Source organism: Sander lucioperca, chromosome 14 (assembly GCF_008315115.2).
Source record: "Sander lucioperca isolate FBNREF2018 chromosome 14, SLUC_FBN_1.2, whole genome shotgun sequence".
NCBI classification, from domain to species: domain Eukaryota; kingdom Metazoa; phylum Chordata; class Actinopteri; order Perciformes; family Percidae; genus Sander; species Sander lucioperca.
The window spans coordinates 13866007-13879359 of NC_050186.1; the positions used below are offsets into that span (position 1 = coordinate 13866007).

General features: G+C 39.0%; 1 protein-coding gene across 2 annotated transcripts; it reads left to right on the plus strand.

The window, feature by feature from the left end:
* Positions 1-2879: 2879 nt before the first annotated feature.
* LOC116062948 (proteinase-activated receptor 2-like) lies at positions 2880-11243 on the plus strand. Of its 2 annotated transcripts, none has more exons than XM_031317756.2 (2): positions 2880-3224; positions 9742-11243. In XM_031317756.2, exons 1-2 carry the CDS (start codon positions 3146-3148, stop codon positions 10797-10799), a joined length of 1137 nt encoding a protein of 378 aa, XP_031173616.1. In that variant the 5' UTR covers positions 2880-3145; the 3' UTR covers positions 10800-11243. The 2 variants fall into 2 exon arrangements, with proteins under 2 accessions (XP_031173616.1, XP_031173615.1); XM_031317755.2 differs by lacking the exon at positions 9742-11243 and adding an exon at positions 4839-6153 and having other exon boundaries at positions 2883-3224.
* The last annotated feature ends 2110 nt before the right edge of the window (positions 11244-13353 follow it).

Genomic DNA, 13353 nt, shown 5'->3' on the forward strand with positions numbered 1-13353 from the left:
CTTGTGATAGTGTTTTTAAAACAACCAATGAACAACAGCAATGGGCATAGTTTGTTCCATGCCGCTCTCTGCTGGTTGGAAATGTGAAGTACTTTGTAAGACTGTAGTTTGACACCATTGTCAAGATTCTTTTCTCTCTTCCAGCAGGTAGCGCTACTATACTGTTAGTAGTAGCTAACCTGAGGGATAGAGACTCAACCACCTCTCTGTCACTCTGTATCAGTCTTAGCAGAGAGTCATGTATAGTGTAAACTTTACAGTCAATGGTTTCTTTAAAGCAGAGCTCTTCAACAGGGGGTCCGGGGCACCTAGGGGGGGTCCTCAGAGTCACTGCAGAGGGGGGGGGGGGTGCCTTCAAATTATTGTAATTTATTTTAATATTTTTTTCTAAATTGAAAATGTCTTAACCCTTGTGTTGTCTTCCCGTCAACCATGGAAAAAAAAAACTTTTGTTGTCCCTATCTCAATGTTTCAGTCACTTTTTCAAAATTTTGTACAGTTTTTTTTCCATTGTTTTGGTCATTTTTTTTTTCAACATTTGAACTGCTTTTTCTGACGTTTTTTTCTGCTTTTTCCCCAAAGTCAATTTTCCAATGTTTTGGGTGTTTATTTTTGACATTTTTAATGCTTTTTTTGTGTGATTTTGACCGTTTTTTTCCATAATTTGTTTGTTGTTGCTTTTTTAACATTTTGTCTTTTTTTTAATTTTTTTTTTTTTTTTTTTTTACACATTTTCGGCGCTTCATCCACATCCCATATTTTCTGATATAAAAAAAACTTTGAAAACAGGACATTGACCCGAGGACAACATGAGGGTTAACATAATTCTAACATATTATTAACAAATATAAATCCCCACTGATGAAAGGCTTACTGGCCTATAGGTAACATAGTCCCTAAGATAGCCACACACAAATATAGTTAATTCTAAAGATTTACTGTGCCACGTGTATGTGTAACATTAAAAGATTATGCCAACAATTCATATTTTAGTATTCTATGCAAAAAAAAGGTATAAAGGCTTTAGGCTGACCACATGTTATTGTAGGCCCAGTTTAATATGCAACCTCATTTTATACAATATAGTAGTAGGGGGTCCTTGCTCCATCTCTCTTTCAGTTAAGGGGTCCTTAGAACACGTTGAAGACCCCTGCTTTAAAGGAACCACTGACCGAATAAATACTTTTTGAATCTTTCTTTGACAATTGTTTTCTCAACTAATCAGTTGTGTCAAAAAATATTGAAAGATTGCCCGTCACAATTCCTGAGAGGCCGTCTTTAAATGTCAGGTTTTGTCCGACCAACAATCCAAAACTAAAAGATGTTCAATAGACATTAATATAGGGATGCTTTTCAATTTTATATAAACCAGGGAAAAGCCGCAAATCCTCACATGTGAGAGGCTAGAACTTGAAAATGTAAAATAATGTTGTGTTGATTATCTCCATCTGCCAGACAAAAGGAATATACAGTATATATTTGTTCATGCACGATCCATATAACTTAGAAAACGTGAAATATGTCCTTATTTGGTGAAATAACGATGTTTTGTGGTCTTTTTTCCGTACTTTGTCACCTTCATTAAATGTGCCACTTACGTTGGGTTTCAATAAGCTCAGAAGAAAAATGGTTTTGCTATTATCATTTGAATTGAAAAGCACTTTGAATTGCCTTGTTGCAAAAATGCAAATAAAGCTGCCTTGCCTTGCGTATCATTTGTTTGTTGTTGTTGTTGTTGTTGTTGTTGTACAGCAGCAACAATGGGGATAGATAGCCAATAGCAACTAAACACATATATGTTTTAGCCTTTTATTTTTTTTATTATATAAAATATAGATGATATGCACAAAGGACCCCGGCTGGGGTATGGTTGCCTATTTGGGCAACCATACAGTAACCAAACTATTACCATGCTGTATTGCACTTAATATAACATATCACATAGCACACACACCCACATGTACAAGTGTGAAGAAGCTTTTGTTCTGCATTCTTTATAAGTTCACAAGTAATAGTCCTAAAGAGGAAAACAGAAGTAGAGCCAACTATGATCTTAATTATATCATACTTTAGGAAATGCCCTTTTGATCAGTTCAATGCTTGTGTTTCATAAACGAGGCTCACGTGTCTTTTAAAAATCAGTGGTGGAAGAAGTATTCAGATCATTCACTAAACACTCAAGTAAAAGTACAAAAGTATTGGCATCAAAATCAACTTAAAGTACTGAAAGTAAAATTAGCTACCCATTATAGAGAATGGCTCATTTCATGATTTGTATATTACATTACATGGATTATAATGATTGATGCAATTATGTGTTCATCACTTTAATGATGCAGCTGGTAAAGGGGAGCTCATTTTAAATACTTTATATAGGCCTACTGTGTAGTGTAACCTGTAATAATACCTCATCATTTATTAGATGATTTATATTTTGTATGAATAATCTGAATCTGCACAGTGACTTGTAACTACAGCTGTTGAATAAATGTAGCTGGTAAAAAGTACAATATTTCCCTCCAAAATGTACTGGAGTGGAAGTAAGTACTGGTAACATAAAATGGAAATACTACAAGTACCTCAAATTTGTTTTTAGTACTTGAAGAAATGTATTTAATTAGGCTACCTTCTGTCTAAAATAAAAGTTTGGAGTAGATCTTTGGATAGGGCACTTGTCTAACTTGGCGTTGAACGGGTTAACCAATCAGTGGGTTATTATGTGTGGGCGTGTCAGAAATGTTACCCAATCAGCAGAGACGTGTATGTAAACTCGTGGTATGCTAATAAAACAAGGCAGGGTGTTCAACGCTCCTACGTTTCAGTTTAAATAAAGGTTTTGTCGGGGCTGAACGTGCCCCAGGGGTTTTCTTCACTAGTATAATATAAATAGGCTACCTTTTAATAGGCTGAACTATTGCCAATGGTGTTATTTTCGTCTGTCCTATCACTGGCGGAAAAAAGAAGTCATCATACTTTCGACATCAACCTGTGAGGCGTGTCTCGGTTGGCTACGGGCGGTCACGAGACTGGTAACATCACGTAGGTGTTAAAACTGGCTATATGAAGAAGTCACAGCAGTTAAAACCCCGACAGACAGACAGACAGAGTGAGCCACACCTGCGGACACTAGTTATTTTCAGCAGTTATGGCTCCGCAGACGCGATGGTTTCACCTGTTCCTCCTTTTGTGCTGCGTGTGGAGCTGCCAGTGCCTGACAACGATAGGTAAAGAGCCATCTTTTTTATTTCTCTTTATCTCTGTTGTTTATGTTGTCTTAAAATATTCAAGTCAGACAAGATTAGGATCCAAAAAGTGCTTTACTGAACTACATACGTCGAATATAGGCCATGTTTGTTTGATGTGTTGGTCCCGACTGTCTTCATATGGGACATTCTACCAGAAACATACATTCTCTGTCCTGGAATTGTTACAGTGAATACAACTTTCATAATCCCAAACTGACAAAACGTGACTAAATGGACCGGGGTGAAGTTAGTTTAATGTTTGACATCAAACCACCTGTATTATATTTTTAAGACATCTTTTCACAACTTTCACAGCTGTTAGTTTGTGAAAAAAAATACTTTGAAAGTACTTTATCAACATCCCTGATCTATTGGCTATTTAATGCATATTTAAAGGTTATCAATTCAATAGGTTTCTCATTTATAAATTTATTGACATCAAACCACCTGTAATAATTCTACATCTTTTCATAACTTTCACAGCTGTTAGTGAAAAAGTATTTAGCAAATGACTTAGCATCCTCATCAGTGACATATTGTCTATAAAATGCATATTTAAATATTATCAATTTAACAAAAATGACTTGTACAATATGTAAAAAAAAATATTTACAAAGAAAATACACAGCACACCAAAGAGGCTAACCTGGTGTGCTTTTTGGGACAAGACAACCTTGCCAGAGGGTCTCCTTGTGTAATGAGGCCACGCCCCATCAGAATATTAAATTATGTGTTCAAATTGGGAAAACTTTACATTAAAATAAATGCAAAAACTGAAAAAAAGCTATCAAAGCAATAACTCCCAAATACCTTACTGACCGTGTTCATCTTAAAAGATTTTAAAAGTTTAAATTTTTACTCAATAACAGCTGTGTAAGTTGTCAGAGGATGTCTAAGACATGTTAGAGGTGGTTTTTATGTCAATATATTCAGAAATGTGAAACCTATTAAAATGATAACCTTTAAATATGCATTAAATAGCCAATAGATCAGGGATATTGATGAGGTATTTCCAAAGTATTTTTTTTTCACAAAATAACAGCTGTGAAAGTTGTGAAAAGATGTCTGAGACCTATTACAGGTGGTTTGATGTCAATATATTCATATATGAGAAACCTATTCAATTGATAACCTTTATATGTGCATTTTATATACAATAGGTCACTGATAAGGATGCTAAGGGATTTGCTAAAGACTTTTTCACTAAATAACAGCTGTGAAATTTGTAAGAGGATGTCTGAGACCTATTACATGTGGTTTGGTGTCAATATATTCTTAAATGAGAAATATATATATATATATATATATATATATATATATATATATATATGTATATGTATATGTATATGTATATGTATATATATGTATATGTGTATGTGTGTGTGTGTATATATATATATGTGTGTGTGTATATATATATATATGTGTGTGTGTGTGTATATATATGTGTGTGTGTGTATGTGTGTATATATATATGTATGTGTGTGTGTATATATATATGTATGTGTATATATATGTGTATATGTGAAGACTGTACTTTTGTGTTGTGTATGACATGCTTTTCATATATTTTCATATCATTTTTTGACCCAGAGACCAGAGGCTTCACTGGTACAGAGACAGCTGAAGGGGTGGAGGTCAACTCCCAAGTCAGTCAAGTGCTGAGGAGCCGTCTAACAACCGTCTTCATCCCAATCATCTACATCATCGTGTTTGCTGTGGGACTTCCCACCAACGCCATGGCAATCTGGGTGTTCCTCTTCAGGACCAAGAAAAGGCATCCGTCGTCCATCTACATGGCCAACCTGGCTCTGGCTGACCTGCTGTTTGTCATCTGGATCCCCTTAAAGATAGCGTACCACTTCAACGGCAACAACTGGATCTACGGGGAGGGCTTGTGCAAAGTGCTGGTGGGGTTTTTCTACGGAAACATGTACTGCTCCATCTCCTTCATCGCCTGTATAAGTGTTCAGCGTTACTGGGCCGTGGTCCACCCGCTGTCCCATCAGCAGAAAGACAACCGTGTAGCTGTCGCCGTCTCCGTCACGGTCTGGGTGGTGGTCTGGCTCCTCACCATCCCGCTCTACCTGTATGAACAAGAGGTCCGCGTCACAAACCTCAACATCCTCACCTGCCACGACGTCACCAGGCCCAGTCAGAAGGAAATAGCTGCGGGCTACTTCCTGACAATGGGAACTGTGGGATTTGTTGCGCCGACCGTCGTGTGTATCATCTCCTACGTCCTCATGCTCAAGTCTCTCAGGAACAGCATGGCTGACCCCGACATCGCCAAGAGGCGACGAAAAGCCGTGGTCCTGATCATCACCGTGCTGGTGATGTTTTTGGTGTGCTTCACCCCCAGTAATATCATGCTGCTGGTGCACTCCATCCTCCTGTTGGTTGGGGTTGAAAACAACCTGTACGGATTTTATATCATCACCCTGTGTTTGGCGAGTCTCAACAGCTGCTTCGACCCCTTTGTTTACTACTTCATCTCCGAGGACTTCAGGAATCATGTGAAGAACACGTTCCTGTGCAGGAGTGAGAGGACAGTGGAGAGGATGAGGGTCTCCTTCAGCGCTCTCAAGTTCTCCAAGAAGAGCAACACGTATACGTCTGATTCAGGGAACACTCGGAGCACTGAGTGCTAGTGCATCTTTGGTTTTTAGGTTAATCTTCATTAAACTCCCCCGTAAAATAACTTCTTTCGTCTCTGGGAACTTTGGGAAGTCATCTGTGCCAAATACCTCCGAAAAGCTTTAAGCTGTCTAAGTTACTGCTTTTTTCAAAGACATTTTTTGTATACATCCTTGACAATTAGGGCTGCACGATATGAGAGGAAAATATCTAATTGCAATTATTTTGACTGATATTGCGATTGCGATATGATTCACGATATTGGAGGGAATGATCGTTTTTGTATCATTATTTTCGTTGTCATTGAAAATTATTAACATTTAAAGAAATTAAAATGATTATAGTGTGATTTTTGCGAGGATCTGTACCAAACAAAGATTTTTTTCTTTAGTCTGTAGGATAGGATTTGTAGACTGGGACGTCTCTGCAGCCACACAATACTTAATTCCGAATGGTTTGACACATATTCTGCCTTTAACAAATATTGCGCCCCCCTGCGATTTGGATATTGCACTAGTCCATATTGCGATTTCGATTAAAGTTGTGATTAATCGTGCAGCCCTATTGACAATTCAACTGATATTTAATGCACTTTAATCAATGTAGTCTTCTTCCGTTCCATTTGATTTCATGCGGAACATAAATGATTGTACTTTGGTCCTGTTTTAATGTGTCTGATCTTTTAGTGGATGCTGTTATTTTATTGAGATTAATCATTTTCAGTTTTCTGACGTGCCTGAAGGATTTCAGACCAAACATTTAGCATGTTGAATGATGCATGATACAAGCTAGATAATATTTATATATCTTGTTCATTTTTAAAGTAGCCATTTTTACAAGTTTTATAACTACATTACAAGTTGTATAAATACATTTTAAAGTTTCTTAATAAAAGTAAATGTACAACTTTCCTCCTTCACACTGTCTGCAGGTCTTAAAGTCTCAAAAAGCATTGAACATGTTTCTTAAAAATGTCGTTGGTGGTTTATAAAAGTTTGAAATTTTATTTACAAAAGTCTTGAATACTTTGTTTCGCCTAACAATAATTTAAAAAGTATAAATAGCAGAAAAAGTTGAAGTCCCATCATTTGCTTAAAGAGCTGAACATTTAGCTATGTGAATGGTTTTTGTAGCTGAACGTATGCAGAAGGTAGAGGCGACCAAAGAAAGTTGAAGAATAAAGAATCCAATAACAATACTGTTATTGTGTGAATGCTGCTGAATCAGCATTCACACAATAAATCAGCACCAAAGGTCCATGAATAAAAGCCACAGACCTATAAGAACCAGCAGTTCAATCATGAGTGAGAAAATAATGATATCCTTTAGGCTGAACGTCAGTGAGTGCACCAGTTATTGTCGCCTGTGTTATCACTGTGATGTAGTCCTATCACTGGCGGTATGAAGGAGTCAACTTCCGACATCAACCTGTGAGGCGTGTCTCGGTTGGCTACGGGTGGTCACGAGACTGGTGACATCACGTAGGTGTTAAAACCGGCTATATAAAGAAGTCACAGCAGTTAAAGCAGTAAAACCCCGACAGACGGACAGAGTGAGCCACACCTGTGGACTTTAGTTATTTTCTGCAGTTATGGCTCCGCAGACGCGATGGTTTCACCTGTTCCTCCTTGAGTGCTGCGTGTGGAGCTGCCAGTGCCAGACAGAAGAAGGTAAAGAGCCATGTATTTATTTCTCTTTATATTTGTTGTTTTTGTTGTCTTAAAACATTCAAGTCAGACAAGATTAGGATCCAGAAAGTGCTTTACTGAACTACATACGTCGAATATAGGCCATGTTTGTTTGATGTGTTGGTCCCGATTGCCATCATATAGTGTGTTAGTCTGTCAGAAGTAGTTTGATAACACTAAATGATTAAGATATATGTAAAGTGAGTCACACTCAATCAAATGGCTCAAGGTCCAAGTGTCTAAGTACATGTACTTAGCCTATGTAGCCTACACGTTAGAGGTACATTTGATCTAACTTTATACTTGTATTCCACTACATCTCAGAGGTAAATATTATACTTTTGTCTCCACTACATTTGTCTGACAGCTTTAGTTACTTTTCAGATGACAGTTTTTCACCCCCTCTTTGTCTGGGGAAAACCACGTATTTCCAGATGTGTTGATGTTGAATGTTTGTGATAAAGTGAAGGATGAATTGTTCCTTCATGTGTTTAGAAAATTCTCCCATTTCCTAAAACTAAATGACATCTTTAAAAAGCATCTTGGATCAGCTGGATCATCTGCAAAGAAAAAAAGAAACCTGAAAGAAGGGCTGTTGTTCTGACACCATGAAAAGTTTTCAAACTTTTTAGAGATACTGTACGTGATTCTCACAGGACAGCAAGGCTACAAACCTATGATGATCTCATAGAATATGATGCAATGCTGTAGATTGCATAACTTAATCATCCACAGCAGTGAGTTTCACATATAGGTCAATTTGTATCATGGCCACCCTGCGTCCAGCTGCTCCTGTTCGTTGCGTCAAATAAGTAGTGGCTGGCCGATATCAAGAAAATATTTTTTGAAGAAGAATCTTGTAGCTGGAGATGGGTTATTTACATACCTGCAAACTAGTCGCTTCTCTGCGAAAATATCCGTTTTGAATGGGAAAATGTCATCCACGTGAATCGTGTAGATCCGAAGAGTTTTTATTTGGGGGGAGTGGGGGTCCGAGACCCGGTGCTAATACAGCACAGGTGCCTTAACGACCGTTATCTACCGGACCGAATAGCAACGCAGATTTCGGTGCCTTATTTCGGTGCCACTTAAATGCCTGCGCTTCTCTCTGATGCTCCGAAAACGGACGTTAGAGGGAACAGAAACATCACCGCAAGGGACGCTAGTTAGTTAACACTACACTCGACAGCAGCTAACGTTAGCCTACCGTTAGCCTACCGTTAGCTAGCAGCTGGATTAAATTTAAACTTAAAATGCTGACATCTAAACGGTGTAAAAGTGTGACTGTATTTCACTGGAGAGGATTGTAACACCAGACTGTAGCTGCTGTTGTCTGAAAAACACAGACTCAGCCTCGCCTCGCCAGCCTTGTGGTGCATTCAAAGTTGCTGTAAAATACCCTTTTCCCATCCAGTGGTTGTTTTTGTAGTTTAACAGGAATTTACTGGTGAAATAAGTTATTGTTATAAGTTATTGTTATTCCATTTTTAATAAATCATTTAATTTTGACCCTGTGGCCTTAGCAATACACAAGCCGTTCTTTAATGTCGCCTTTTTTTTTTTTAGATCAACTTTTTATTGTTTTATATTTTTGAACATACAGAACAGACAAATACAATTGAACAAGGTGCTCCTTTTTTAAACATATATATATATATATATATATATGATGTGTCACCTTTTTCAGCCCTTCTGAGTTTGCAGGTATGTATTTAAGATCTCTTTATTAGCACAAGAGAAATGAGACAATTCTTTCTGCAGTAAAGAATCTTGCAACTCAGCCTTCGTTTTTTATACTTGTCCAACCCCTCATCTATAACCTCCCAAACACATGGTTACCATGAGACATCCAAACACTCCAAATAAGGTCAGTCATCACCCTACTGTCCACCATACCTGATCTATCACAGAGTTGCCGTCTCCCGCAGACGTTAAGAACGGCACGTAAGCAAGTCAAAGACGAGTTACGCAAATCCCAAGCCCACAGAGTCATGAGACCAGAGTCGATGAAAAATAGGAAAGACAGATTAACATAGGTCAAAAATAGTAGGTTGAAGTTCTAGATTAATACAGGAATGTGAAGAGATCAAACAGAAGTCATTCACCTGCTTAAACTGTCAACCTGTTGCACTTCTGCTTTTCATATGTTTTCATATCATTATTTGACTCAGAGAGCTTTAGCTGGACTGGTACAGAGACAGCTGAAGGGGTGGAGGTCAACTCCCAAGTCGGTCGAGTGCTGAGGAGCCGTCTAACAACCGTCTTCATCCCAATCATCTACATCATCGTGTTTGCTGTGGGACTGCCCACCAACGCCATGGCAATCTGGGTGTTCCTCTTCAGGACCAAGAAAAGGCATCCGTCGTCCATCTACATGGCCAACCTGGCTCTGGCTGACCTGCTGTTTGTCATCTGGATCCCCTTAAAGATAGCGTACCACTTCAACGGCAACAACTGGATCTACGGGGAGGGCTTGTGCAAAGTGCTGGTGGGGTTTTTCTACGGCAACATGTACTGCTCCATCTTCTTCATCACCTGTATAAGTGTTCAGCGTTACTGGGCCGTGGTCCACCCGCTGTCCCTTCAGCAGAAAGACAACCGTGTAGCTGTCGCCGTCTCCGTCACGGTCTGGGTGGTGGTCTGGCTCCTCACCATCCCGCTCTACCTGTATGAACAAGAGGTCCGCGTCACAAACCTCCACATCCTCACCTGCCACGACGTCACCAGGACCAGTCAGAAGGAAATAGCTGCGGGCTACTTCCTGACAATGGGAATTGTGGGATTTGTTGCGCCCACCGTTGTGTGCATCATATCCTACGTCCTCATGCTCAAGTCTCTCAGGAACAGCATGGCTGACCCCGACATCACCAAGAGGCGACGAAAAGCCGTGGTCCTGATCATCACCGTGCTGGTGATGTTTTTGGTGTGCTTCACCCCCAGTAATATCATGCTGCTGGTGCACTACGTCCTCCTGTTGGTTGGGGCCAACAACAACCTGTACGGATTTTATATCATCACCCTGTGTTTGGCGAGTCTCAACAGCTGCTTCGACCCCTTTGTTTACTACTTCATCTCCGAGGACTTCAGGGATCATGTGAAGAACACGTTCCTGTGCAGGAGTGAGAGGACAGTGGAGAGGATGAGGGTCTCCTTCAGCGCTCTCAAGTTCTCCAAGAAGAGCAACACGTATACGTCTGATTCAGGGAACACTCGGAGCACTGAGTGCTAGTGCATCTTTGGTTTTTAGGTTAATCTTCATTAAACTCCCCCGTAAAATAACTTCTTTCGTCTCTGGGAACTTTGGGGAGTCATCTGTGCTAAATACCTACGAAAAGCTTTAAGCTGTCTAAGTTACTGCTTTTTTCAAAGACATTTTTTGTTTGCATCCTTGATAATTCAACTGATATTTAATGCACTTATTATTCCGTTCCATTTGATTTCATGCGGAACATAAATGATTGTACTTTGGTCCTGTTTTAATGTGTCTGATCTTTTAGTGGATGCTGTTATTTTATTGAGATGAATCATTTTCAGTTTTCTGACGTGCCTGAAGGATTTCAGACCAAACATTTAGCATGTTGAATGATGCATGATACAAGCTAGATAATATTTATATATCTTGTTCATTTTTAAAGTAGCCATTTTTACAAGTTTTATAACTACATTACAAGTTGTATAAATACATTTTAAAGTTTCTTAATAAAAATAAATGTACAACTTTCCTCCTTCACACTGTCTGCAGGTCTTAAAGTCTCAAAAAGCATTGAACTTGTTTCTTAAAAATGTCGTTGGTGGTTTATAAAAGTTTGAAATTTAATTTACAAAAGTCTTGAATACTTTGTTTCGCCTAACAATAATTAATTAATTAAAAAGTATAAATAGCAGAAAAAGTTGAAGTCCCATCATTTGCTTAAAGAGCTGAACATTTAGCTATGTGAATGGTTTTTGTATCTGAATGTATGCAGAAGGTAGAGGCAACCAAAGAAAGTTGAAGAATAAAGAATCCAATAACAATACTGTTATTGTGTGAATGCTGCTGAATCAGCATTCACACAATAAATCAGCACCAAAGGTCCATGAATAAAAGCCACAGACCTATAAGAACCAGCAGGGCCACGTTCAATCATGAGTGCAACGAGCTTTGAGGTCAATTTCTTTCTATTGTGTGGGTGTGTCAGATATGTCACCAAATTTGACGTGTAGGCCTATGTAAACTCGTGGTAATAAAAAAACCGCAGTGCACATAGCGGTGTGTTCAATGCCACCGTTTCTGTTTAAATAAAGGTTTTGCTACGTTTTGTCGGGGCTGAACAAGCCCCAGGGGTATAAGGGTTTACTGGTATAATAATAATATCCTTTAGGCTGAACGTCAGTGAGTGCACCAGTTATTTTCGCCTGTGTTATCACTGTGATGTAGTCCTATCACTGGCGGTGTGAAGGAGTCAACTACCGACATCAACCTGTGAGGCGTGCATGTGGAGTTGTGTCTCGGTTGGCTACGCGTGGTCACGAGACTGGGGTGACATCACGCAGGTGCTACTCTATGTCCTTGACGTTCCACTTCCGGGATTGTGTTGGAATTTTAAATTTGGTGGATTAATGAGGACTACTGTTGACTGCTCCTCAGATCTCTGCAGGGTAAATTGAGAACCTATCTAGACTATCCGTCCAATCTGAGTTTCTCTCGCACAACTATTTTGCAGCGGCTCTGTGCGGAGTTTAGCACCGCCCATGACGATTCTGATTAATTTAACGAAATGCCAATAAACCAGAGCACGTTTTCCTCCCATCTCGAATGCTATGTGGAGTAGCCAGTACGGTGGCCGAGACGATTCAACACAAATACAAAAGCCACAACACAAACACAAAAGCTACAACACAATCGCAAAAGCTACAACACAAATGCAAAAGCTACAACACAAATACAAAAGCCGACCAGTCGAACCGTTTTCCCAAGATGGCACCTGCCTGTATACGTGTACGGCACTGTCTTTATAAACTACTGTATCTTTTTAATAAACTGTCTGTACGCTCACAAAGTTCTCAATGCTTCGGTTTACATGTAGGGACCCTCATTATGCTACCGTGGAAGTGTGGTGCTATTTTGAGCCTTGTTAGTGGTATAGAAATAGTGATTTCTTTTTACTTTACCCTTGCCCCGATGACTAGCGCTATAAGCTAATTAGCGGTTTGCGCTAAATCTGGTCATATTTGATTAGCATGAAAACATATCCCAGAGAACGTTCGACTCGGTACACATGTGTTATTAACCCCTAGGTTCATTTTGCGCCGGATTTGTCCTTTAAAAGGATTGCTGTGTCATCTGCAAATTGACTAATTTTAAATTCCTTATCAAATATTGAGATCTCATGCAAATCGGGGTTGTGATTAATGAACATGATAAGTGTTTGGGTGGCTAGAATAAACAGTTTGGGAGAAATCGGGCACCCTTGCCATACTAATTTTTTTCTAAAGGCCATAATGACTATAATTTTATATTAAAATGTTAATGTGGAAAAATTTGGGATGCACCTGTTTCAGCCGCATTTATGCCCATTGAAAATGAACACATTTTAGTACAATGCAAATACATTAAAGAACCATATATGTGTACTACTGAGCATTAAGATGTGTTTCATGGAGCGGAAGATATGATGACTAGTTGCCTATAAGGATTGTAATGGTGCAAAAAGTCAAACTTCAGAGGCATGTTATCTATAGCCTTTATTGGAATATAAATGTACATCCAAGCTCAGCTGCAGGAATCTGTGAGGACAATGGAT

Bases quoted from the DNA above. Each gene is read 5' to 3' on its own strand.
- LOC116062948 (XM_031317756.2), top strand. From the start codon at position 3,146: ATGGCTCCGCAGACGCGATGGTTTCACCTGTTCCTCCTTTTGTGCTGC. The intron at 3,225-9,741 runs GTAAAGAGCCAT...TATTTGACTCAG, and splicing joins CCAGTGCCTGACAACGATAG to AGAGCTTTAGCTGGACTGGT.